The following is a 27,610-nucleotide window of genomic DNA, read 5'->3' on the forward strand; positions in this document are numbered from 1 at the left end:
GGACGAGTATCCGATTTGAATAAATGTCATTTGAAGTCCCGTTTTGTAACTGTTTCCATTGTGCTTAGAATTTTAAAAAGTTCGGTTTTTAATTAAGTGTGTAAACAATTTATCAAAATGAATGCAGACAATCCAAATATTTTATTAAATACTAAATTACATATTGATTTTATTCACAATTAATTAATTACTTTCATTTTACAAAAAACCGTAAATTATAAAGTGGTTACTGTCGTTTTAGGGTTAAGTTTACTAAACTGGCAACATTATTAAAAAATAACAAATTTGAAAAACTTCGTTGGAAGATGGTGGTCTGTTGATTGTTTGTTTTGAATTTATTTTAATTGAAAAAAGTGAAAATGTCGCACAGTAATGTGATAAATGAGAAGAAGAAGGCTTTGTTAGCTTACAAAGAAAAGATTCAAGATGAGATCAAGTATTATGAGAAGACTATCGACGAGTTTCGTGTCAATCATAAAAATAACAGTTTTTACGATGATTCTGACAGGTAAGCGCGTAAATAATTTGATAAATTGTAATTAAAATACACAAACGTTTAGTGTTTAACAAGTTACATTTAGTTTACTAAGTATTAGAACCGTAAAAGCATAGTTAAATCGATTTTACTATCAGTTGACTATACATCTCAAAACTTTAAAGTTGCTGTTTATATTTTAAACAGCTATTGCTATTCCTCGACTTCCTCTATGAATTTACTAAGCATTTCTGTCCCAGAAACCTTATTATAATAACAACAAACACTACAAAACAAGAACTATCCAAAATATTACTAAACGCGAAAGTGAGTTTGTGTGTATGTCTGCTACTCAAAACGGCTGAAGGGATCTGGATAAAACTCGGAACAGGGGTAGACTATTTATTTTATTTGGGAAACGAACAGATATTATATCAAAAATAATTACAATCACATCCAACTCCTTAAATCCGCCCCTAAAACGACCCACGGATTCACTTAAACTATACATTCGCGCCAAGAACAATGTTTAAGCAATTGTCTGGAATAACACATAGGCTATTTTTATTCCACGGGAATATGGGCAAATGCTACACAGACAGAAACTATTTGACTTCAAGATTTCATGAGTTACTCCACATATTCACCACATATTTTTATCAATTTCTTATGCCTTTATAATTAAAAGCTATAGTTTAAACAGAGAGGAGTGGAAGTTGGGTATGGAGGCCTTTGCCCTGCAATGGGACGACCATAACTGAAATAAAAATCTAAATCTTATATTACAGCTCAGACTCCGAAGACGAGTTCCCCTTCGCAGTGGACACGGGTCCGTCAGTGAGTGAGCTGAAACTGAAGCAGGCATTACTGAAGACTTGTCTCCATGCCACTCAGGAGCTGACCAGTTTGACTGTCTTGCAGTCTGAAGTGGAACTGCTGGTAGAGGAGCCGAAGATTGAAGGGTGAATATGGAATTTTATGTATTTCCGTGAGATTGTCTTTTTTTCTTTATTAAATAGATTGGAGGGTTTAATCACTCAGTGAGTATGTCACTTGATTTGATTCTTGAGATTGTAGAAGTTTATATGTTACTAACGGACCCAGTAAATGTCATACTGACTTCATACATAATTTCTCACCTTTTAAATCATTCTCGAGTTTTTGTGAGACTAATTAACAGCTATTGATTTTGATATATGTTTATAGATGTGTAACATCCAGTTTTCTCTGCTATGTTATAAGTCGAGTGCATAAAAAATTTGCCAAAATTTGACCCAACCCTTTTTTCAACAGCCTATTATACCACTGCTGACCAAAGCCTCCTCTCGCATGGAGAAAGTTTTTGAGCGTTAATTATCATACTTGCCTAATGTGGGTTGGCAATTTTAAACTTGTAATTTGAAATTATAAGCCCAGGTTTTCTCACGATCGATGTTTTCTTTTACCGCTTGTCAGTGGTGAATTAATCTTAGAAAGTACATATAACTCGTAAAAAGTCTCATTGGTACTTGCCATTGATAGGTTTCGAAAACGCACTCATTCATGCATGAGTAGCGGGCGTCGTAAACCTCCAGACCACCATGACATCTACCTACAATTCCTACCTAGAGTCAATTTAACTTCTTCATCCATATAATTTCAGTGAGCCACCGATAACAGAGCCTGGCGTGTGGAAGGAGGTGACTGCGGAGTGCAATATAGACCTCGTTCCATTCACCATCACTTTCTACATGCATACTCCTGTAAGTATATCGAAACTAGCTACTACCGTCCGGTTTCACCTGCTCTTGGTTTGGCTCCTTGGATCGTAGCGTGATGTTTTATAGCCTATAGTCTTCCTCGATAAATTGACTATCCAATTATTTATTCTCTGCTTAGCTGGTATTGAGTTAAAATTTGGCAATAGCTACAATTTTGATAAGATAAAATTGTATTCAGGAGAGAATGTATGTGACAGGATAATGTAGCATGCATCTTTTTATATAAAAAACATAGCTTAGCTGAGTCCACAGCTTAGCTGAGTGTTTCCACTAGTGCTAAACTATGTGTACTAATGAATATGATTGGGGGAAGCCAAACACATAGCAACATAGTATATCTCTGAAAAAACACCCTTAGTCTTCTCATGCATGCTTGTCGGTTAAGGCCTTATTATTCTTTCGTAAATCTGCTTTCATCCATCCTTTCTACATGTCCAAACCATCGTAAAATTCCCTTTTCAATCATTGTCACTACTGTACTGTAGTGTTATTATTTCAATAATAATTTCTATATCTACAATAATTTCATTTCAGAGCTACAAATTCGCTCCGACCTCATACCGTGGTCTCCGAGTGGTCCCAGTGAAGGGATCACATGAGCTGGAGCTCTCCAAGTCCGTGCTGCACAGTCTGAAGCTGCCCAGTGATGCTGTGGAGGTGAGAATATTCATCTGCAGAAGATATTGAGATACTATGACTGCCCGGTAGGCGTGGTGGCTGAGCAACCGGCTGCCGTGCAACGTGTAACGGGTTCCCGCACGGAGCAAAGCTATTTGCGATACACAAATTGTTGTTTCAGGTCTGGGTGAAATTGTATGTTTGTAAACGCACCCATACCCATGACACAATAGGAAATCATTGGGTGGGGCAATGATTAAAAATTGTAAAAAAAAACCTTGTTTGACAAGGTTTTTTTTATTAAACTTATTCTGAGCTAGCTGTGGAGTGATAATACTTTCTTTATTAGGGAATGTGGCAAAAGAAACATACTGGTTACCTAATGGTAAGCAATCGACCCTACTCATGGACACCCATATGCCTTGCACCAGAGGATTGGTTAACACCACTCACACTGCGAAATAAAATGCTTACGCTTATCACCCCGATCGAGTGGTCTATGCATAGTACTTCTACGTGAAACGCATGTTGTCTGTCCCGTAACAGAAGAGTTTTGTTTCAGGTCCTACGAAGTTACGCTGATGGATACCGCTCCCGTCGCACGACGCTCGCTCGCTTGGCTAACAAATACGCTAGTTCACTATTTATGGAGCCTCATGTAAGTTCATTTAACATTTTTCTATTACATTATCTATAATATAACCTCCTGAGTACTGAAGTTCTAAATTTAGGACAACCAAAAAAATAAATATTTTACCGAAGTTCCCCAGTTTAGCATCAAGTTTTTTTCGTGAAACGAAACGTTATAATTTTTAGTTAATAATTATAATTTTAATTTTAATTATATGTAATTTTATTTTAATTATATGTAATTTTATTTTTTCTTGTGTCTATATAATGGTAAGATATCATGTTGTAAAAATCAAATCAATAAACGAAAATATCATACCCTCGGACTCAGGAGGATAAAAATAAGTCGGGTTTTCCTTCCTGACGCTATAACTCCAGAACGCACGAACCGATTTCCACGGTTTTGCATTCGTTGGAAAGGTCTCGGGCTCCGTGAGGTTTATAGCAAAGAAAATTTAGGAAAAATTCAAGAGAAAAGCAGGAAAACAGGGAAAATCATTGGTGGCGAAACGGAGTTCGCCGGGTTTGCTAGTTAGATATAATATATGGCTATAAGTGGTTTGGTGGCCATACACAAACTTATCAACGTCAAAAATAAAAACATAGTAATTGAAAGAATTGCTGGGTTCTTTTCGGTTTTTCGAAATTTTCTCAGTAGTAGCACGGAGTCTGGAATTGTGCCCAGTATATGGCTATAGGCTCACCCCCTATTACATGGGACTTATAACACAAATGGTGAAAAGTGGGTGTACATTGTATAGCGGCATTACGTGCCGTAATCTGCACCTCTGCCTACCCCTTCGGAGATAAAAAGCGTGACGATATAACAAAAGAAAATACTATATTTCATAATCCATGGTGTCCATTTAGTTAGTAACAATTTTCTTATAGACTAGTGTTAGTAATACACAGAAACAAAATTATAAAAGAAAAATAAAAACAATAGTTAAATATTTGCTCGACAACATCTGTGAATCAAACTCGAGAGGATTGCTCGACAATCGGGTCTGCAATCACACGATCCACGAAGCGTGTACTCAAGCTAAGCTAATAATAATAATGTCAAAAATTTTTACTCGTTTTTATTAAATCCAAAATAATACAATTTTGAAGCATTTTACAGTTTATAACAAATAAGCAATATAATTCAGAAAGAACTTTTTACAAATAAATAACATGAGAGAATTTAAAAACCAAAATTTCACAAAAATAACGAAAAATAACAGTGACATGACATTAGATGTCAAATGGTAATGGGTAAAATCTCGATATAATCACAATATGTTAACACGAAGAGCTGCAGCTATACTAAGGACACGCCCACCATCTCCGACCTCGTCGCCCAGCTCCGCCCCGCCATCATCGGCACCACTACCAGATGCAGTGGTGTCACCGACGGTTGCAGGCGCGTCGAGCTCTAGCGACGAGTATTTTTCCCCGCCCACGTCGCCACCACCTACACGTCGCCGGGGAAGACGTCGGCCACCGAGTGGCTTAGGACCACGAGGCCCACTGGCTTCGGGAGGAGTCCCAGCGCCCGGTGGTAATGTGTCGCGCATGAAATGGACAAGATCCATTAATGAAAATGTCATGCGCGCATATTTTAGGGCAACAGAGGGAGGAAGGAACCTGACAGCGTACCGTGTCAGAATGCTTGCCTTGTTTCAGGAGCTCGAACCAACCATCAACGTGTCGGCACAAAGACTGTCGGATCAGGTGCGAGTCATTCAGCGTAATCGTATGTTGGATGATATTGTACTTGATCGACTGCAAAGTGAAGAACTTAGGAGTCGTGTCATCATTCCGATGCAACAAAATATAGAGGAACTAACACAAATTGAACCTGGTGTTGCACCGAATGATGATAGGACTACGGAGGTAAGTACTCACAAATGCAGTGAAGAATTGAGGAGGGCTTTGGAGGATGCGATTCGGGAATACCGGTTTATATCGCCCTCTCTTAGACCACGTTTACCTCGTCTGCCCATGCATAAAAAGAACAGGGCGCTAGTATGTGCCCTGGACTCGGAGCTATCAAATTATTTTGATAGTTCTGAGGACCTTATCGATAGTCATTCAATTCTGTACTGTGGAGCAATAGCAGCATGCCGTGTAGCTAACGTAAAACTACTGGAAAGAGAAAACAACAGCACACGGCAGAAACCAGCTGTACCAGCTTGGCAGTGCAGGATTGAACGACGTATCGATGAGGCTAGAACACTTATTGCCAAATTGATCTGTTTCAGGGAGGGCAACACGCGCCCAAGAGTGATGCGTTTTGTGAGGCGGGCGTTCCTGGGGTTGGATATAAACCCCCAGGACTATGTCTCACATATTACGGAGCGTCTTGACTTCCTGAAACAGAAAATTTATGCATGGGCAAACCGTATTCGTCGGTATAAGAAGCGAGTGGAACGGTATACACAGAATCGCACATTCCAAAGGGATCAAAGGTGGGTGTATAGAAATTGGGAGCTAAAAGAACAGACTAGGACTGACACGTGCCTACCAGATGCTGATGTTACGACGTCGTTCTGGCGTAGCATTTGGTCGGCACCTGTTTGTCACACTGAAGGGGATTGGATTGAGAAGGTTAGGCGAAAATGTGAACTGGTACCAGAAATGGAACAAATCTCCATAACCACCGAAGATGTGTCTAATGCAGCCTATCCGTTGGCTAACTGGAAAGCTCCAGGCCCGGATGGGCTGCACAATTTCTGGTTAAGATGGTTTACCAGTTCGCATAGTCGCTTGGCATCTCAATTTCAGTCAGCTTTGGAGTCTGGATCTTTGCCCCAATTCTTTACGACTGGGTTAACCCACCTGCTCCATAAATCTGGAAGTACCGCGGAACCCAAAAATTATCGACCGATTACGTGCCTACCGACAATTTATAAACTCCTAACATCCATTTTGAGAGACAAACTTAATAAGCATATTGAAGACAATAATATCATGTCTACCTCTCAAAATGGATGTAGGAATAGGTCCCGTGGTACTAAGGAGCTTCTCCTCATTGACATGTCCATTTGCCAACAGGTTCGTAGATCTCACAAGAATTTGTCCACATGCTGGATAGATTATAAGAAGGCCTACGACTCCGTGCCACATACATGGCTCATGAGGGTACTGGAGCTGTACAAAGTCGATACAGCTCTGCGTGCTTTCCTGGTGTCATGTATGAGTCAATGGAGAACAGTTCTTCGCTATCCAGGATGTCGACAAATTTGTGAGAACGATGAACCCATTAGGATAGAGCGTGGTATATTCCAGGGTGATAGTTTGAGTCCATTATGGTTCTGCTTAGCTCTGAATCCTCTAAGTACTTTGCTTGAGGATTCCGGGTTAGGTTACAGGTTGAGAAGAGGGGAGAAATTATATCCCACCTACTTTACATGGATGATTTAAAGCTATTTGCTCCAAACAACTCGCATCTAATGAAATTACTAAATGTCACTGAAACGTTCAGTAATGCCATTAGGATGGAATTTGGTGTGGACAAATGTGCAATCATGCATGTAAAGAGGGGGGAAATTGTGGAATCAGATGAAACACGAAACTCTGATACCACAAACTTTAGACTTCTCTCTTCAACCGAAACCTATAAATACTTGGGTATGTCAGAAGCGTTAGGCATTGATGTAGCTGTCATGAAGCAATCGTTGCGGGAGCGCTTCTTTGGCCGCCTGAAGAAAGTTCTCAATAGTCTTTTATCAGGTGGTAACAAGGTGCGCGCTTACAACGGTTGGGTCATGCCAGTACTGATGTACTCTTTTGGCATACTCAAGTGGACTCAAACGGAACTGGACGCCCTGGACAGAAAAGTCCGTTCATTGTTGACTGAGCATCGGATGCATCACCCACGATCATCAGTAATGAGACTGTACATACCACGTAAATGTGGGGGGCGAGGCTTTTTAAATGCCAAAACCCTACACAATAGTGAAGTGTGCAGTCTCCGAAAATATTTTTTCAAAATGGAGGTGGGGATACATCGAGATGTTGTCTCAGTGGACAAAGGACTTACTCCGCTCTCCTTAGCTAATAAGGACTGGAGAGAACCTATAATACTAAGCACTAAGGATCGCAAGAATGTATGGCAAAGTAAGGAGTTGCACGGACGCTACTATCGGGCCCTACATGGGCCAGATACAGATTTCTTAGCGTCCGTATCCTGGCTACGTTTTGGTAACTTATTTGGAGAAACGGAAGGTTTTGTCTGTGCAATTATGGACGAAGTTATGTTGACGAACAACTACCGAAAGTATATTATAAAGGATGGAACGGCTGACATTTGTCGGGCATGTCATCGCCCAGGGGAATCCATTCGACATATAATTTCGGGTTGTTCTCACTTAGCTAACGGAGAGTACTTGCATAGACATAATCTTGTAGCCAGGATTATTCATCAACAACTTGCTTTAAAATACAAACTTGTTGAATCTGAAGTGCCGTATTATAAGTATCTGCCTGACCCAGTTCTTGAAAATGGAGATGTCACACTGTATTGGGATCGAACTATCATCACAGACAGGACAATTGTTGCTAACAAACCTGACATTGTGGTGATAGATCGACCAAGCCGTCGCACAATGATAATTGATATAACAATCCCACATGACGAGAATCTTGTGAAAGCTGAAAAAGATAAAGCCAGTAAATATCTTGATTTAGCTCATGAGGTTGTCGACATGTGGGATGTAGATTCAGCAATCATTGTGCCGATAGTCGTATCTGCCAATGGCCTTATAGCCAAAAGCCTCGACCAACACCTGAGTAGGCTAACGTTAGATGGTTGGATCAAGAGCCTGATGCAGAAGGCAGTACTTCTGGACACGGCGCGTATTGTCCGGAAATTCCTCTCTCTTGAGCCCTGACCACCGGTAGCTTGGATTTATCCCGTTGCTGGTGGGCTACTGCTTTTTATATTTTTAAATGTTTTATTTTTTTCTTTTTAATTTAATATTTAAAAATGTAACAAAAGTATAAGAAATAAATGAATGAATTCTAATCATAATGTGATATTTCAGCCTGAAGGCGGCTTCATCCTGAAATGCGCCGGTCTGCTAGAAGTATCTTGGAGGCTGGAGAACAAATGGTCGCCGGTCGCACCGTTCCACCATAAAATGAAGTTTGATTTGGAGTATATGGGTAAGTTATACAATACTTTATGAAACAACATAAATTAACACAGAATAACACAGTAATTGTCAGTACGAAACACTCGAAATGAGTTCGATCGCATTCTCTCCCGTCATTGGTCGAGATTATTGATATTTGACATAATTCGCTTAGAACTGAAAATTGGCATAGACGTTAAGTACATCATTATAAATAAAATGTCAAAAATCCCTATCAATCCCACTTTTGCTAAAAAAATATTGAAAGTCAAAAGGTAGCTTTATGCATGCAAAGTCTCAGCCCGATGGCTTTCTTAGCGGATACGCGCGCCTACGTCATAACATCAAAATCAATGCCTGCATGTCAAATTTCAGCCCGATCCGTCCAGTGGTTTGCGCTGTGCGTTGATAGATCTATGTCAGTCAGCCAGTCCGTCACCTTTGAGTTATATATATTAAGATTATAAAACGCAACCCCCACTTTGACCTGAATCCGTAACATTTATAAAGAAACACTACAATAACATAGTTCCCATTCTTATTTCCAGACGAATCCTACATAAAAACAATAACGCAAGCTCACAAACAACTCCTCGACCCATCCATACAAACAGACGAACGAACTTTATTACTAGCTAAAATCATAGCCACATGTCTAGAGGCGAGAGGACCAGTAGTAGACTCCGATCTCGAAAGTAAAACGACAGAGAGAGACAGCGAAATGGAGAAAAGAGACAGCGAAGTTATGGCGCCACCTAAATCCTTACCTAAGAAGGGTAAACAGAAAATCAAAGATGGGAATCCTGTTAAAAGAGATTTGGGTGAAGAAAATGTAGATAATTTAGCTAAAAGGGTGAAAACTGATAGCCAAGGTGATGTAGCAAAGAAAGCGTCGATAGATAATGCTAAGACAGCTAAAGTATCTGATGTGGTGACAGAAGGAAGTAAAAAAAGAAAGATTGTTGATGTTAATAAAGTTGGAAGTGCTAAAATAGGTGCTGATGATGATCAGACTATTGATAATGATGGTAAAAAGCGAAAAGTCATTGATGATAAAGCTACAAGTGCTAAAAATACTAAAGAAAGTGTTGTTAATAAGGAAATTAATGCTAAAACTAAGAATGTTAAAGACACTGATGGTGTTAATGCTAAAAATAATAATGTAGACACTAAAATTACTAATACTAATGCTAAAACTAATAAAAACGCGAAGGATACAGTTGTAAATGAAGGTGCGGTAACTAAAACTAAAAATGTAAAAGATTCAAGTGACAATAAAACTAAAAATAAGAATGTAAAAGATGCAGAAAATATTGAAGATGGTATTAAAACGAAAACTGTTAAAGAAATTGATGGTAGTAAGGCTAAAAATACTAATGATAAGACTAAAAACACTAAAACTAAAGACAATGAACATAATAAACTCGATAACGCTAAGAAAAGTGCTGTTAATGAGAAAAATGATAAGGAAACAGACAGCAATAAAGCTAAATCAACAAATTTACATGCAAAAAATAAAAACGCTAAAGATTTTCATAATAAAGAAGACGGGAATGCAAAAAATATCGCTATAGAAGCTAAAGAAGCCAATACAAAGTCGAAAACTAAAGCTGTGAAAGAAATAACAGCTAGTATCGATACTAATGCTAACACTAAACCTAAAACTAAAGAAATAAGTACTACAGACCCAAAAACAGCTAAAACCAAAGTTAAAAATCTAAACGTTAAAGATACAGACACTAATAACTTAAAAAAAGATAATATAACTAAAAATACTGAAGTTGAACTAAAAAAAAACTTCAAAACTAAAAATGTTGATGCAAAAAATGATGAGAAACAAGAATTGAATAAAATTACTGATCATTTTGACAAGAAAAAGCCTAAAAATACAACTGATGTTAAAAATAAAGAGAATGTCAATGCAAATAGGAAAACTGTAACTAACAATGAAGCATTAAATACTAAAAACGTTGAACAAAATACAAAAAATGACACGAAAACTACTAAAACCGCTGAGAAACCCACAAAAAATGACTTAAAACACAAAAATAATGACATACAAGAGAAAAAAATGAAAAATGCTAATCCAATCAAGAGTAATGTACAAAAAACTGCTACTACAGTTGAAAATAACAACAGACCTATTACAAAAACCATTGAAAAGCAACAAAAACCTGAAAAACTTATTTCAAAAACTAAATCAAATAATATATTAACCGCTACAGCGAAAAACGCTACAAATTTTAACACAAAAGACAGAATTTCAAACATCAAAGACATTACTACTGAGAAAACTGCAAAGAAATCGATTTCAGGAACAAATAATACTATTAAAAGTAACAGACATAGTCTTGCCAGTAACAAAATAACTAAACCTTTAGCATCGCACAGGAAAAGTTTAAAAAATCCCCTACCAGCTGGCAACACTAATATTTTAAAAGCTAGCAACATTGAAAGTGGGAAGATTTCTAAAATACCTCAGAAGAAATTCTCGCCGGTCAGTGAAGGATCTTCAAAGAATAATATGTTAAGGATAAGCCCTAGTAAGTGATCATTATATTTTATTTTTTATGGTATAAGCCGGTAAACGGGCAGACGGATCACCTGATGGTAAGCAATCACCGCCGCCCGTGGACATTCGAAACCCTGAAAAGGTTACCCCTTTTCAGGGTTTGGGAATATGGTGGTGGGCCTCGCCCCAACAAGCCCCAGCCGACGCGAGAGACGCCCCACTCCGGGCGTCGGGGATCGCGTGACGGTCTCCGGCAACCGTCATTGCGGGGCTGTAAGGCGGGCAAGGGTAGCTCGCCGCCCGACCAAAATCAGACCTTCGTTCCGCGCGTGCCTCAGAGCCATCAGACCACTACAGATGAGGCCTAGTAAGACTGACGCCTGATTTGGTGCTGCGGACTACCTAGCGGGCTCACGGGGACTCCGTCTTAAAGCAGAAGTAGGAACGGGGTGGCTTTTAGTCAGTAAGAGTCTGACACACCCTCTCGCCTCGTCCAAAGCATTGCATGATTTTGCCCCCTCAAAAAAGGTGGATAATGACGACATAATAAAATTTGATTTTATTTTTACAGGAATAAATCCATTGAAACTCAAGATGTTACCTCAAGATACCAAACAGAAAATGATTAAAACTACCAGTATACCACGTAAGTAATAATGCCTATAACATTTACTACTAGCGACCCGCCCCAGCTTCGCATGGGTGCAATGGTGATATATTACGCATGTATTATACATATAAACCTTCCTCTTGAATCACTCTATCTATTAAAAAAACCGCATCAAAATCCGTTGCATAGTTTCAAAGATTTAGCACACAAAGGAACATAGGGACAGTGAAAGCGACTTTGTTTTATACTATGTTGTGATAGTGATTATATTTACGCGATTTTACCCTCTAGCCGCAGCACGGAATTCCTTTTGACCGTAGCGTGATGTTAGATGGCCTAAAGTCTACTTCGATAAATGGACTATCTAACACAAAAAGAATGATTAAATCCGGACCAGTAGTTCTGGAGATTAGGGCGTTCAAACAAACATACAAATTCACTGTCCAGTGACACACGTACGCTGGTATCGTCATGAACTAATGTCGACATGTAAACAGTGACTCGTGTAGTGTAGAGATTGTCCAGTCAACTGATGGTAGCGAGGTTCACTGTCCAGTGACACACGTACGCTGGTATCGTCATGAGCTAATGTCGACATGTAAACAGTGACTCGTGTAGTGTAGACATTGTCCAGTCAACTGATGGTAGCGAGGTTCACTGTCCAGTGACACACGTACGCTGGTATCGTCATGAGCTAATGTCGACATGTAAACAGTGACTCGTGTAGTGTAGAGATTGTCCAGTCAACTGATGGTAGCGAGGTTCACTGTCCAGTGACACACGTACGCTGGTATCGTCATGAGCTAATGTCGACATGTAAACAGTGACTCGTGTAGTGTAGAGATTGTCCAGTCAACTGATGGTAGCGAGGTTCACTGTCCAGTGACACACGTACGCTGGTATCGTCATGAGCTAATGTCGACATGTAAACAGTGACTCGTGTAGTGTAGAGATTGTCCAGTCAACTGATGGTAGCGAGGTTCACTGTCCAGTGACACACGTACGCTGGTATCGTCATGAGCTAATGTCGACATGTAAACAGTGACTCGTGTAGTGTAGAGATTGTCCAGTCAACTGATGGTAGCGAGGTTCACTGTCCAGTGAAACACGTACGCTGGTATCGTCATGAGCTAATATTTTTTATTTTTGTTTCAGGGTTATTAAAGAAACCGGCGCCAAAAGTGTAATTTGTAAATGAATTTAATTTTAATTATTGTGTGCCTTTAATGAAATGTATTATAACTTATAAGTAAATGATTTATGAAATAAAACTACGTTTTCTTATTATTAAAATGCATTTTTATTCGTTATTCTATATTTTATACATCGAATTTAAAGTTATATTTATAATATCTTAAATTATTATAACATTTTCTTTGTCTAAAGTGATATCTACAAAAGTATATTGAAATGGTGTAATGTAAATTAGGAATATAATGAAATACAATCTTTCATAAAAAAAAACATTACTCTTATTAATTACGCGTTAAAATTGTAAAAAAAATAAACATTTCATAAAATATACTTAATCATGAATGTCAAAAATTTGATTTTATCAATCAATAAATAGGAAGAATTTAGTTCAAGTTGTTTGCTAAAATAAGTCAATAGTTTTCTATAATCAAAGTATTGTTTTCGAATTTAGATAGTACAATGAAAGTGATGAGAAATCTATTGATGTTGTCTATAAAATTGCATTTAGACGCCAAAGTTTTATGGTATAAGTCGGTAAACGAGCAGACGGATCACCTGATGGTAAGCAATCGCCCATGGACATTTGAAACACCAGAGGCGTTACAAGTACGTTACCGGGCTTTTGGGAGTTAGGCATTTTAGGATTGTTGGGAAATCGGAGATTGGAAAGGGGGTAATAGGGTCTCCGGTAACCTCACTCACACAACGAAAACAACGCAAGCGATGTTTCACGTCGGTTTTCTGCTCGGCCGTGGTATCACTCCGGTCGAGCCAGCCCATTCGTGCCGAAGCATGGCTCTCCTACTAGTTATATGCGTCATGCAAAAACGTATGTTTCGATGATAAAAAGATGAAATACACCATCAATAGTTTCCTCATCACTTTTGTTAAAATAGATGGTCTATTTAAAGTATGACTTAGTCAGCAAAGTTTAGTATACATCTAAGAAAATAAAGATAGATTCAATACAGAGACAGCAACCATTGGTTGTCTAGCGCCGACTGAGTTACAAAAGATATGGCTTCGTTACAAAGCGTACAATTTAGTATAACAATAGCTACCGTCTCTGTACTGAATCTAGCTTTGTTTATTTACCCTGTATACTAAATAACTTTAAATTATTTTATGTGTATTTTAAACTAAACATTAAAAGATTTTATTTAAACATGTCACATTATGGAATTATATGTCGGATTTAGTCTATTTTTTGTTAAATCATTATTATTATAAAACTAATTGAATTGCTAAGTTTTGATGTCAAATATTATATATAATTTAGTTAGTTAAAACGGCTCCAGGAATGGGTAGTTTTTGTGAGTCTCGCCCATTCTGAAAATATAAGAAAACATTTTGTGTTAATATTATATATAGTTACTATTTACATACGCTCGAGACCAACCAGCCACCTTTTTTTTGAGGGGAGAAATTATCTAATGGTTATACAAAAGGGGGTATTTTAGTCAGTAAGAGTCTCACATCCTCTCTCGTCTCATCCAAGGCGAGAGAAGTCATTTTAGATTATTTTCCCCTCAAAAAGGGCCCGAATTAAGACCCTTTTTTGAAAAATAATTACAAATTAAAATGGGATATTTATCATGTTTATTAGTTTTTATGAGTTTTCGATATTTCGGCACTTGCAAAGCGCCTTGATCACGGATGAACTGGAGTATATGCGGGTGGATGTTTATGAGTAGACAATCATGGCGCTTGCAACAGTGCCGAAATATCGGAAACTTGTAATGATATTACTTTACGTTCTAATGATATTACTAGTGACCATATCAGATTAAAAACTTAGGTACAAAAGAATAATAAATAATTACCCTTTAAAAGTAAAAGTCCTCTTGTTTTTGTTGAGCGCATGTAACGCCTCGACCTGCGGTTTGTCCAGCTCAAACGTCAGAGCCTGTAGGTTGTCCCACAGGTGGGGGGCGCAGGATGCCTTCACCACCACATTGTGGCCGCTGTCGATTTGGTATCTGGAGGGGAAGAAGAAAAAAATATATTAATCTGTGTGTAAAGAATAAGTCGGGTTTTCCTGACGCTATAACTTTAGAACGCACGAACCGATTTCCACGGTTTAGCATTCGTTGAAAAGGTCTCGGGCTCCGTGAGGTTTATAGCAGAAAATTCAGGATAAAATTCAAGAGAAAAGCAGGAAATCAGGGAAATCGTTGGTGGCGAAACGGAGTTCGCTGAGTTCGCTAGTTTTTATTAAAAATTAACAAATTATCAATTGCCGTTCGTTAGTCTCACTAAAACACGAGAACGGCTGGACTAATTTGGCTAATTTTGGTCTTGAATTATTTGTGGAAGTCTTTTTAAAACTCTATTCTTTTGACTGCACGGTTGGGGCGGTGGCAGGGCAACCGGCTGCGGTGCAACGTGTATCGAGTTCGATTCCCGTACGGAGCAACTCTTTGTGTGATCCATAAATTGTTGCTTCAGGTCTGGGTGTTATGTGCATGTGAACTTGTATGTTTGTAAAAGCACCAACGACACAGGACAATACTAAATCGGTTTTTCGAAAAATTTTCAGTAATAAGCACGGAGTCTGGAAATGTGCCCGTTATATGGGAATAGGCTCACCCCCTATAACATGGGACTTACAATATAAATTATGAAAACTGGGTGTTTATTGTATAGTGGCATTACTTGCCGTAATGTGCACTTCTGTCTACCCCTTCGGGGATTAAAGGCATGACGGTATGTATGTAGGTATGTATGCTTCCCGTACCTAATTAGAAGCTGTGCAGGACTGACTCCGAGTCCTGACGCCATGACCTTCACCAGCGGGTCGTCAATGACGGCGAATGTCGAGTTCTTGTACTCTGCTGGTGTGCCCTGGGGACAAGAATTGGAAATTAAATAAACACTAGAATCAAATTTAATCTAATATTGATAAATTGTGAATACATTTTTGCAAAGATAGTGACGGTGTTGGCTATAATGGACTTAATTTTGTTGTTTTAGGATAGGTTGTTTTACTGTTAACGAGATTGAAACGAGAGTGTGTTCAGCGCTCTGATTGGTTGGAAACGAATATTCAACATAGAGTAAACTCGTACTATGGGTACAGATAACCTGTCGGTAAGCAATCAGCGCCGTCCATGGATACTCACAACACTAGAAAAGTATGAAGTGTTCATTTCAGTACTCAGTGACCGTCTTGTTTTCAGGTATAAAATGTGTAGTTTTGGTCGGTAACGAGTCCGACATAACCAGCTGTCGGATGCACATCGTAAGACACAAGGGACTCTTGAGGAAATCCATATGTTAAAAAAGGTATTTCTAAAGGTGTAGCAAAAAATCATCACGCCCTTTTTTAATTTCCGAAAGAGAACTTCCACAATTTATCTTTCACGAGAGCTTCTCCGAATATCAAAAGAGAGATCATATTATTAGAACTTGAGACGGGATATTTACCATGTTTATTTATGTCGATGAGTTTCCGATATTTCGGCACTGTTACAAGCGCCATGATCACGGATGAACTGGTAAATAAATATGGTAAATATTCCGTCTCAAGTTCTAATAATAGTGTTAGTGACCATGTCAGTTTAAAAACTTATAGAGAGATCATAGTTTCTTACCTTGGATCCCAAAACCCCATAGCAACTGAGCTGGATATCCTTCTCTTTGCAGAAAGCATCCAACCGCTGTTGACTGAGGTATGGGTGGCACTCCACCTGAGAATTATCAAGGAAAACATCGTGAGGAAACCTGGGCTTATATTTTCTAATTATAAGTTTGAAATCGCCAACCCGCATTGAGCAGGCGTGGTGATTAATGTTCAAACATTCTTGGATGATGATGAAGATTGGGAAGTAATTGGACCTCCGGTAACCTCACTCGCACAACGCAAGCGTTGTTTCACGTCAGTTTACTGCTCGGCCTTGGTATCATTCCAGTCAAGCCGGCCCGTTCGTGCCGAAGCATGGCACTCCCACGCTTAATTAATCATTTCAAACCAGTAGTTCTGGAGATGAGCTAATCTCTCGTACAAAGAAACTTTCACATTTATATTTTTTTTTTACGAAACGCGCCGGTAAACTAACACACGTGATGGTAAGCAATCGCCACCGCCCATGGACACTTGAAACACCAGAGGCGTTACAAGTGCGTTGCCAGCTTTTTGGGAGTTAGGAATTTAAGGGTTGTTGTTCGGGAATCGGGGATTGGGATGATTGGGAAGGGGGGAATTGGGCCTTCTACCTAATAATAGTAAGACATCCTACCTGGTTCACGACTGGTGCTATCTTCCCCTTGTCCAGTATCCGCTGCAGTTGCACGGAGTTGAAATTACTGACTCCTATGGACTTGGCTAGACCCTTGTTCACCAAGCTCTCCATGCCGTACCACGCATCAAGGTAGTCGTACTCGGAGAATTGGATCACTGATGCTATTTTTGGAATCGGATCTGGACCTTCCTGTTGAAAAAGGTGATAAAAATATATAAGTATGGGTGCAAGGGTACATTTGGTGGGTCGACGTTTGGCCGCTATCTCGCCTGATGGTAAGTGATGATGCGGCCTACGATGGAGCACGTCTGCCCATAAGCAACCTATTCACTCGGGCTTTGAAGACACCCAGGTTATACCCATCAGGAAACACAGACTCCGGCAAGGAGTTCCACTTCCTAGCAGTTCGCATAAGGAAGCTTGAAGCGAAGCGCTTCGTGCGAGTGAGTGGGATATCTACAATTTTTAAAAGAGTAAGGAATAGAGTTTCTTGCACGTTCGAATTTAAGTTAAGTTCTTCATTCAAAGTTACAGTTTGAAACGAGCTTCACTGACGGACAGACTGACAGACTATTATTTGTTGGATTTCAAAAGCACCTTTCATAATGATTTTACTTTGACTTTGAAAGATTTTTTTTTTTTTTGGTGGAAAAATCATAGAACGACTTCTCCCGACTTTGGCAAAGCGAAAGAGAGTGTCAAGACTCTTATTGACTAAAAACCACCACGTTCCTACTCCTGCTTTTCAAGCCGGAGCCCCGGTAAACTCTCTAGGCAGACCGCAGCTCCGGGGAAATAGTGACTTTGTTTTATATTATGTGAACGCTTACCTTAAAAGACATAGGGTTATGTATCATATACAGGTCAAAGTACGTGATGCCCAGCGCTTCCAAGGAGTTCTTGCAGGCAGTCTCCACCAGGTCAGTCTTGTGGAAAGTACTCCATAGCTTGCCCATTATGTATAGCTGTTCCCTGTTAGAAGAAATGTGAAAACATTATTATTGAACAATGTGTTTTTTCTTTGCGTAGATGGCGCCACAAGAGTTTATGGTCTTGTTAGTCTGATTTTTATTATTGAACAATGTGTTTTTTCTTTGCGTAGATGGCGGCACAAGAGGTTATGGTCTTGTTAGTCTGATTTTTATTGCAGATTGTTTTTGGGATGTTGTGTTTAATAATACTTAGGTACATAAATATTAGGTAGGTTAGGTATAGGAAGTTTGCATATCCCAATCCCCGATTCCTCAACAACCCTTTAATTCCTAACCCCCAAAAGACCGGCAACGCATTTATAACGCCTCTGGTGTTTCAAGTGTCCATGCAATGCAATGCAATGCAATCCGTGCGTTCGTTTACCGGCTTATACCTATCATAAATAAAAAAGGTAACTTAAAAAACTAAAAACCGGACTTCGTTTCTTGATAATATGAAAATTAAAGAACCCTAAAACAAGAAAGTCATCGTAAAAAAGCAGTCGGGACCCATTCTAAATATGAAGACTTAGTGAGGGCACATACTGGCTTGGAGGCTGGCTTTCTAGAATGTGTCCCGACTGCTTCAATTTCACGATACGATTTTAAAGCTAACTTACCGCGTCACAGTCCCATCATCAATCTTAGCTTGTATAGCTTCGCCGACCTCTTTTTCATTACCATATATGTAGGCAGTATCGATAGCACGGTAGCCCATGTCAATCGCAGCGCCGATAATATGTTTTAGAAGGCGCGCGTCCAACTGTAAAGAAAACAGGATATTTAATGTTTTTTAGCGTCAATCGACTGTTTTGCATGAAGAGATTGATGAATATAGCGAGAGAGGAGAGGCTAGAATTGTGGTAGTTAGCGTTCTATTGTCTCTGTCTACACAGCAATGGGAGATAGGTGTGATAATTTGTCTGTATGTTTTGCCCCGCCTATGTCGTGAGTGCATATACAAACATACATAGTCAAGACACCCAGACTTGAAACAACTATTTGTGGATCACACAAAATGTTGTTCCATATAAGATCATACAAGCAATGCTTGCACAGTAGCGGGTTGCCAAGCCACTGCATCTATCATGTAGTCGTACACCACAAATAAAAAAGCCACCAAAGCCATGAAGAGAGAGAGAGAGAGAGAGAGAGACGAAGTAGGAGAGGGTCCAGCTAAGGGAAACAAGAGAGGGATGGGAGAGGGAAAGGGAGAGAGGGAGTGGGATATGATTTTCCAGAGAGATGTGGCTACGTTGCTGGGAGCTTCCACCAAAATTCAGAGAGATAGAGATAGAGACACAGTAGCCAATTAGCATTCGAGAAGATTTTATCCAGCTATGGAGAGAAACAAGCAGACCATGGAAGATTACGATGATGAAAGAAAAGCATATTTTATCGATACTAAGTCTGCTGTGTCGGCTCGATCGGAGTGATACCACGGCCTCACAGTACACCGACGTGACTACCTCAGCACTATGTCTAAGTAAGGTTACCAGTACAAGTCCTTTGAAAAGGCGTGTGTGTCCATGTCCACTGGGTGACGCTCAACACTTACCGTCTGAATAGAAAAATTAAGTGTATGTTAAAAAATCGTGTAAAATACATATAATACATAAATATTATTATCAAATCTTTGCGTAAACTGTACCTACGTGTCATTTTTTTTGCGTGTGAAATAAATGCCAAAATTTAAGCGTTCACAGGCCCGCATCGTACACATCGTTCGCATTCCGTATGACGTCACCAGCACGCATCGCATGTAGGCATTGCCGATGATGCGGTCCGTACGATGCGGATCAGTGGACGCAGTTGTATGAGTTTCTATACAAGACAAACTAAAATCCGTTGCGTTCGATGCGGGCCTATGAACGCTTACCTTAATTCTTTCTTTCTAAGTTTTTAAACTGACATGGTCACTAATACTATCATTAGAACTTGAGACGGGATAATTACCATGTTTATTTATGTCTATGAGGATCATTACGCATGAACTGATCATCATCATCCGTGATCATGGCGCTTGCAACAGTGCCGAAATATCGGAAACTCATAGACATAAATAAACATAATTTTATTGTAACTTTCATGAGACATACTAAATTCATTATTATGTTATCGGCTTACTCACGTATTTGTTTGACGAAGAACTCGACTATTATAGTTTCAAGTTTTGAGAATCGAACCAAACACCTACGCAGCCGGCGAAGGAGTCTAACGAGTCAACATCGTCGCGCGCGCCGGATAGTACACGTGATTCCAGGCAGAGGGCGCGATGGGCGCGAAACTCGAGTCGTCAGTAGCAGTGCGACAATCGCCGCATTGTGAATATGAGCCTCTAGCATGGCTTGAAACTAGTCGAGTTCCTCGTCAAACAGTTACGTGAGTAAGCCGATAACATTATAATTAATACATAAACATGGTAAATACCCCGTCTCAAGTTCTAATGTTACTTCTTTATTTCTTCCTCAAATATGAAAATCTACTCACCAAAGCCGTGCCAACAGTCAGAACAGGCATCTTCGTCCCATCAGACAGGACAACGGAATTCATCTTGTCCATCTTGCCAAACTGCACCTTAGCAGACTGTAGTTCCTGGATCTTCTTCAAATACGCCTCTTCAGAGAGCCCAGGTACAGCCACCGGCTCCTGATTATCAGTAGGCGTGTCTTCCGTCGGAGGCTCCGGTTTTGGAGACGTTAGTTTACCCTGTAATTTTTTAGAGAAAAAAGATTTATTAGTAATTTTCTCAAAGTCCATCAGATTGCTTCGGCACAAATGGATTTGACTGTGAGTGATACCATGGCCTCATAGTATTTTTTTTATGAAACACGTTATAAACGATCAGTCGTATGTAAGCAAGTGATGGTAAGCAATCGCCGCCGCCCATGGATACGGAAACACCAGAGGCGTTACAAGTGCGTTACCGGCTTTTTGGGGGTTAGGAATTTAAGGGTTTTTCGGGAATCGGGGATTGGGAAGATTGGGAAGGGTGGTAATTGGGCCTCCGGTAACCTCACTCACACAACGCAAGCGTTGTTTCACGTCCGTTTTCTGTGAGGCCGTGGTATCACTCCGGTAGTACACCGGCATGAGACTGAACCACCTCCAACGCACATATTACTCTTCTGGTGTTACGGGTGTCAATGACGTCGATTGTCGATTGATTGTATACCATAAAAAATATACCTTTATTCTAGCCCCGTTACGATACGACACAGGAAAAAATATAAGTGTAGGGCAACGTTTAAAAAAAAATTTCGCCACCGTTTCCTCGCTCCCCGGCTGCTGCTGATGGTGATGATGATAATGATGATGATGATGCTGATGATGATAGATGATTGATGATGATTGATGATGATTAAATTAATCCCTTATCCCCAACATGCACACACACATAAAAAATTCCCAATTTTTTACTTCATTTCAGAAATTACAAATGTCCAAAATAAATAATGTATTCTTTTTCGCGCAAAGCATGCGTTCAAAATTTGGCAGCAATTTTAGGAAAACTAACTTCATTATATAGTATAGTAGATATGGATTATTTCGATTTGTAATTTCTGAAATTAAAGTTTTTAATTTTTGTTTTACGGCGTAGCTGGGGGCCCTCGTAGCTCGGCGGCCCTCGTAGCTCGGGGGCCCTCGTAGCCCGGGGCCCCCGTAAAATTGATACAGCAGACACGGCTCTAGCTACGCCCCTTTTTATAAGGCGTACAAATTAATAATAATTGTACTTTTAATAAGGCGTGCATGCGACGAGAGAAAATAACAACATCATTTTTGCGAAAGGTAAAATCGAGTTATTAGCATATGTATGCCAAAATTAATATTATCAAAATACATAAAAATAATGTGTTATGACAGCTAAAAATAGTACTTCCTGAAAAGATCAACGACCTGATACATCATTACGACATCTACCTACATTAGACGACAAAGTGACCTTCAAGCTGCCTAAAATACTCGTCCAAATGACTTTGAATCGATTACTTTATTACGTAACTTATTTATGTGATTGTTTTCGGTATTTTTTACAAGTTTGAAGAGCATCTATACATTAATTAATCTGTAGAAGGATCAATTCTGTACATTTAAAATATTGAAAAAATAAATAGCAGTATTACTGGATCGATACCAAACCCAAATAGTATGTGATTAAAACATGTTTTGTCTGTCTGTATGTTCAGGCATCACGTGAAAACTAACGGTTCGATTTCGATGAAATACGTAGAAAAAAAAACATAATTTTTCAGCTTTATACTACAGAACGCGAGCTCAACAGCAGTAGCTCAATAGAGGGATCTCCTTAATTATTATGAGCCCAGCCGTATTTGGTTCCAATAGATATTTATAAGATGTCATTGTCCGAGTTACTGAAAATGGAGAAATAAAACATCCACGCGAATACCGACATCCGCGCGGACGGAATCGCGGGCGGAAGCTACTTAGTTCTAAATAAATCTATCGCTTTAAAGGAAGAGAGGAGAATGTGACCATGTAGAGGAAGCCATATAGTCCAGCAGTGGACTGTCACGGGCCGTTGATGACGATGATGATGGTTGATGATGATTGATGATGATTGATGATGATTGATGATGATTGATGATGATTGATGATGATTCTTCTGATGATGCTTCCCATTTGACAGCGACCGGGCAGCAGCGCTTTCTGATAACCCTGAGGGCTTAGTATGACTTTGCTTTTCGTTTAAAGTAGTAGAAAAGAGAGTACATTGGGCGTGCTCATTGGTGGACTCGAATAAACCAATCAATCAGTGCGCCGAATGCGATCTAGTTTCGTTTTCGTATAACGTAAAGCAAACTCGTACTAAGGGTACCTATTCTTTAACCCAACATTTCTTCATAGAAAAATTTTGTTTTTTAAAGTGCATTGTCATATCCGTTAAGACGAACAAAATTACTACATACTTTTCTTAAAATTCATCATGCACTATAAATATTTATTATATTCTAGACTTAATCTAGACTAATAAATAAAATTGTAGTGTCTGTTTGTAATATTAAAATACTTTTTACTTCATGCATATACACCATACACCAAAATATGTGTCTGTTTGTATGTTTGTTACGCCGAATCTCTCTAATGGCTTTGGGACTTGGACTTTTATTGGCAGGTAGTTGATGTACTAAGGAGTAACATTTTTTCTATTATTCTGCAATCTGTTTCGTGCGAAATTTAGCGTGTGGTCAAGAGTTATTTGTCACCCTACATTCAACCACTCCATTGCCGTGGGCCTTTTATATTTTTACCCCTACAGATCTCTCGGGGCTTTTTGTTTTTCATTGAGTGAGTAAATGTTTGGATGATTGCCAAAGAGTAACTTTGGCAATAACTAAAATTTTAGAAAATAAAGTCACTAAGTGAGTATTCCACGTGAGTGAAGCCGCGGACATCAGCTAATAAATAAATAAACAAACAACATCACACTACTATCATGCAACAACGTGGTTTAACACTACCATATCTATAACAAATACTACATTTAATATTTCATTGTCAAATGTCACACAATTATAACAATTCTAACATGCATTACGTGATAAATCAGAGCGCTTAGTAGGATTTTTTTACGTTTAACGAAATCGTAACTAGAGCGCGTTTGCGGTTCTAATTGGTTGATCGATTGAAGTCGGCCAATCAATACCCTTAGTATGTTTCCTTTACATCCATCTAAACAAAAGCGCGTTCGGCGCTCTGATTGGCCGATTCGAATAAAGCAACTAATCAGAGCCCCGAACGAGCTCTCATTTCGATTTCGTTAAACGTAAAACAAACTTATACTAAGGGTAAAGATTGGTTGATCGATTGCGGCCAAACTGTACCTAGTATGAGTTTTCTTTACGTTTGTAAATTGAAACGTAAAACACTCGTACTAAGGGCACAAAGCGCCGAACGCGCTCTCGCTCTCGCTTTGGTTTCGTTAAACATAAAGCAAACTCGAACTAAGGTTAAGTTAGGTTAACTACTGGTCAAATCATTCACTAGATGTTAAATTATATGTTATTTATAACCTAATAAAGGCTCTCCCACACAGGCGTTATTATCGGTCGATAATATCGCATGCGTTACTGCAATATCTGTTTTCAGTACATTTTGTATTAGGACGGTCATGTAGTTACACACTGCTGCGATAATAACGCCGCAAGAAGTAGGACTTCCGTGCAGTCGTACACCACAAATAAAAAAACTACCAAAGCTATGAAGAGACAGAGAGAGAAAGAAAGAGAGAGACAGAGAGAGAAAGAGAGAGAGAGAGAGGGAGAGGGGGATGGAGAGAGGGAGGGGGAGAGAGAGAGAGAGAGAGGGGACAGAGAGAGAGAGAGAGAGAGGCACAGTAGCCAATTTTATTGCCATTCCACAAGATTTTGTAAAGCTATGGATGGAAACAAGCTGACGATGGAAGATTATGATGATGAAAGAAAGCGTTTCTCCGTCCTGTGATATTCCGGTATGAGTTCTAGAACGTTTTGTATCAGGACGCGAACGACCGTACACACACCTGCGATAATAACGCGCTCTCTCGTGAGAAATATCGGACGATAAAAACGCAGCTGTGTGCAATGTATCGGGACGCACTATCGCAATACCGTTTGCGATATTATCGAGCGATAATAACGCACCTTTATTCGGTTATATTTCTACTCTACTATCCTACTTGCTTTCCTTTATCTAAAAAAATAAAACGCACGCGCTTTGCCCCCCTGCTTCTCACATAGAAAGAGGTGACATCAGGCGGCTCACATGGCATCTCTCTTCTAAGGCAAGTGTCAGGTGATGCTCTGACCTCCCTCTGCAAAAAGATAAAATTGCAGAAGGAGATTGCCTTAAGGTAAGCGTCCACAGGCCCGCATCGTACGCATCGCACGCATTCCGTATGACGTCATCAGTACGCATCGCATGTAGGCATTACCGATGATGCGGTCCGTACGATGCGGATCAGTGGACGCAGTTGTATGAGTTTCTATACAAGACAAACTAAAATCCGTTGCGTGCGATGCGGGCCTGTGGATGCCATGTTAAGGAGCAACTCTTTGTGTGATCCACAACTTGACTTTGACTTTGAATGATAAAATTTTAAACACGTATTTTTTTATTTTGTCATAATTATAAGGTAACAATACTTAGATAAAACGAATCAAAGTTTAAGAATGGGAGCAAATACGTCATTTCTACGTATAAAACGATATTTCAAATCGATAGATCTTCGAAAGTATTTGTTTCCATATGAAAATAAAAAATACGTGTTTAATGTTTTGAAGCAATCTTCACCGACCGACGTTTAAATAAAAATTTGTCCTCTACCCTATTCTCGTGAGAAGGACAAAGTTAGAATAAAGGCGAATCGAATAAATACATTAATTCAAAAAGTAAAACATATGACATATTTTTGTCTTAATTCTAGCATTATTATAAATATACAGCAATATTACATGTGCCTGAATTAGGTTCGAAACTTGTACCTGGCAATAAAAAGTGCTTAAAATAAATCTACCTAGCCTTTTGTAGAATAAAAGCGCGATGTTATTTTAAACACGTATGTATTTAATATTCAATCTAATTCTTAGATTTTATTATAACACTATTATAATTCTAAGAAAATCATCGAATTAATTTTGTCAATATACCCGCGATATTTAATAAAAATACTAGTTTTTCTACTTGTTAGACAAATTTCTAGCTAAAAACCCATTTTAAATCTAGATCGAGCACTATGCTAATTAGTAAAAAAAACACATAATGTATCGTCACGCCTTTTATCCTCGAAGAGATAGGCAGAGGTGCACATTACGGCACGTAATGCCGCTATACAATGTACACCCACTTTTCACCATTTGTGTTATAAGTCCCATGTAATAGGGAGTGAGCCTATTGCCATAAAAAAAACTACATAATATGAAAAGAAAAATACCAAAAAACATTTCTTGTTTAAAAAATAATTATTTATCGACTTACCATCTTAAATACACAGGTCACTAAAAACAGAATAACAATAAGTTTCATTTTTCTATCGCAAAAAAAAAACACAAAAAAATCTAAAGAAAAAAGTTGAAAAAAGTGAAAAACAAACCGATTTTTTTTTCTCAAAATAAAATTGTCAAATATTTTTGTTTTAAAAGTCGAACGTACGGTTCAACGGTCGGCGAAGAATTAACTAAGAACGCTTTGACTATCTGTTAATTTATTAAAAAGTTGTAGGTGTACATGGATTATGGTGGGTAAGGAGTGCTATCTTAAGGGTCAAATTATTAATTGATTTGAAAAAAAAAACATGGTAGGTAGGTAAGGAGTGCAATCTTACGGGCTTAATGATTAATTGATCTCGATTAAAAATATTTAGATTGATATTCTTGACATTATTTTTCTATTCATCATTATTCTATAGAATTTCTGTCAAAAATCTTGTTTCTTTAAATATTCGTCGTTAAGAACGGTTATTTTTTTATTAATTTAAAATTCAGGCCATGGGCGTAACTAGTGTCGTATCAATTATAAGGGGCCCCGGCCACGGGGATGAGCATAAAATAAACATAAGCATAAAAACTTCTCCATTTTTTATCTCATTCAGAAACTACAAATGTCCAAATAATGGTATGCTTCTTGGTCTACAATATATTAAGTTTTCTAAACAAAACTTTAAAATCCCATTCGCGTAAAATAATTACAATACATTTTTATCTGTATCCATTAAATACATATTTGGCTGACCAAAATGTGGAAAAAAATACCGAAATGATCGCAAATTATTATTGAAATGACACTAATAATTACCTTCAACAACAATCTACACATTTAACTTTGTGAGAACAAATCTAGGTATTTAAGATATATTTTACAATTTTGAATTATGAATAAAGTATTATTTTATTATTTACATTTTACACAACACATTGCCCCCAGCGCACTTCTAAAAACACTCCACTCATTCAATACTCCGTGCCACTAAATTTTTTCCCGCAAAAGTTGTAGAAATACCTGCTTTTTCTAACCAAGCGATGACATTGACCCACTTTAGAGACGGAACCACAGACTTTAAACAAATATACTAGTTATACTACACATATATATTGTATGTAGTTTTTTATTTAAACAATTTGTTTGGAAAAAACTACACGAGCTAAATGATTATCGTGTATTTGTTAGCGCTTCAGTTGAATTCGTGTGAATTATATTTATAGTAACTATTTGACCATGTTTTTTTATACTAAGTATATAAAATAAGGGGAATGCATAACCAGTCTATCTTGGTCTCGTTTTAACGATCTTTCCGTACATTTGACGGTCAGTTTATACTGGTTATATGTAACTAAATAACTAGGATTCACTCGCGTGTGTTCGATCTTACTAATATTATAAATGTTTATTACTCAATCACGTCAAAACGACTGAAAGAACCGGGATGTAATTTGGAACACGGGTATATTGTGATTTGGAAAAACATAGGCTTTTTATTCTAC

General features: G+C 38.6%; 3 protein-coding genes across 3 annotated transcripts in view; 2 read left to right on the plus strand and 1 right to left on the minus strand.

Moving 5' to 3' along the window:
- LOC118278720 (alpha-centractin) overlaps positions 1-27,610 on the plus strand; it is an 800,945-nt gene that overhangs the window by 276,617 nt on the left and 496,718 nt on the right. The window contains exon 11 of the mRNA XM_050703710.1: positions 12,378-12,813. The gene's annotated coding sequence lies outside the window, so the exon portion shown is untranslated. The remainder of the gene's footprint in view (positions 1-12,377; positions 12,814-27,610) is intronic.
- LOC118278370 (putative uncharacterized protein DDB_G0282133) lies at positions 267-13,031 on the plus strand. The gene is made up of 9 exons (XM_050703459.1): positions 267-508; positions 1,264-1,437; positions 2,118-2,217; positions 2,770-2,892; positions 3,416-3,511; positions 8,514-8,634; positions 9,152-11,146; positions 11,687-11,761; positions 12,881-13,031. Exons 1-9 carry the CDS (start codon positions 360-362, stop codon positions 12,910-12,912), a joined length of 2,865 nt encoding a protein of 954 aa, XP_050559416.1. The 5' UTR covers positions 267-359; the 3' UTR covers positions 12,913-13,031.
- The window catches only part of LOC118278687 (uncharacterized), a 38,583-nt gene continuing 24,371 nt past the window's right edge, over positions 13,399-27,610 (minus strand). The window contains 8 exon segments of the mRNA XM_050703365.1: positions 13,399-14,248; positions 14,743-14,898; positions 15,657-15,763; positions 16,513-16,608; positions 17,158-17,349; positions 17,991-18,132; positions 18,752-18,894; positions 20,622-20,840. Of these exon segments, the coding sequence (XP_050559322.1) occupies positions 14,203-14,248; positions 14,743-14,898; positions 15,657-15,763; positions 16,513-16,608; positions 17,158-17,349; positions 17,991-18,132; positions 18,752-18,894; positions 20,622-20,840 (1,101 nt within the window). The 3' untranslated portion in view covers positions 13,399-14,202.

The sequence above is a fragment of the Spodoptera frugiperda genome, chromosome 24, assembly GCF_023101765.2.
Source record: "Spodoptera frugiperda isolate SF20-4 chromosome 24, AGI-APGP_CSIRO_Sfru_2.0, whole genome shotgun sequence".
NCBI classification, from domain to species: domain Eukaryota; kingdom Metazoa; phylum Arthropoda; class Insecta; order Lepidoptera; family Noctuidae; genus Spodoptera; species Spodoptera frugiperda.

Excerpts from the sequence above, each read along its gene's own strand:
- LOC118278370 (XM_050703459.1), top strand. The coding sequence starts at position 360 with ATGTCGCACAGTAATGTGATAAATGAGAAGAAGAAGGCTTTGTTAGCT. Across the intron at positions 509-1,263 it reads TTTTACGATGATTCTGACAG|CTCAGACTCCGAAGACGAGT; the intron begins GTAAGCGCGTAA and ends CTTATATTACAG. Across the intron at positions 1,438-2,117 it reads GAGGAGCCGAAGATTGAAGG|TGAGCCACCGATAACAGAGC; the intron begins GTGAATATGGAA and ends ATATAATTTCAG.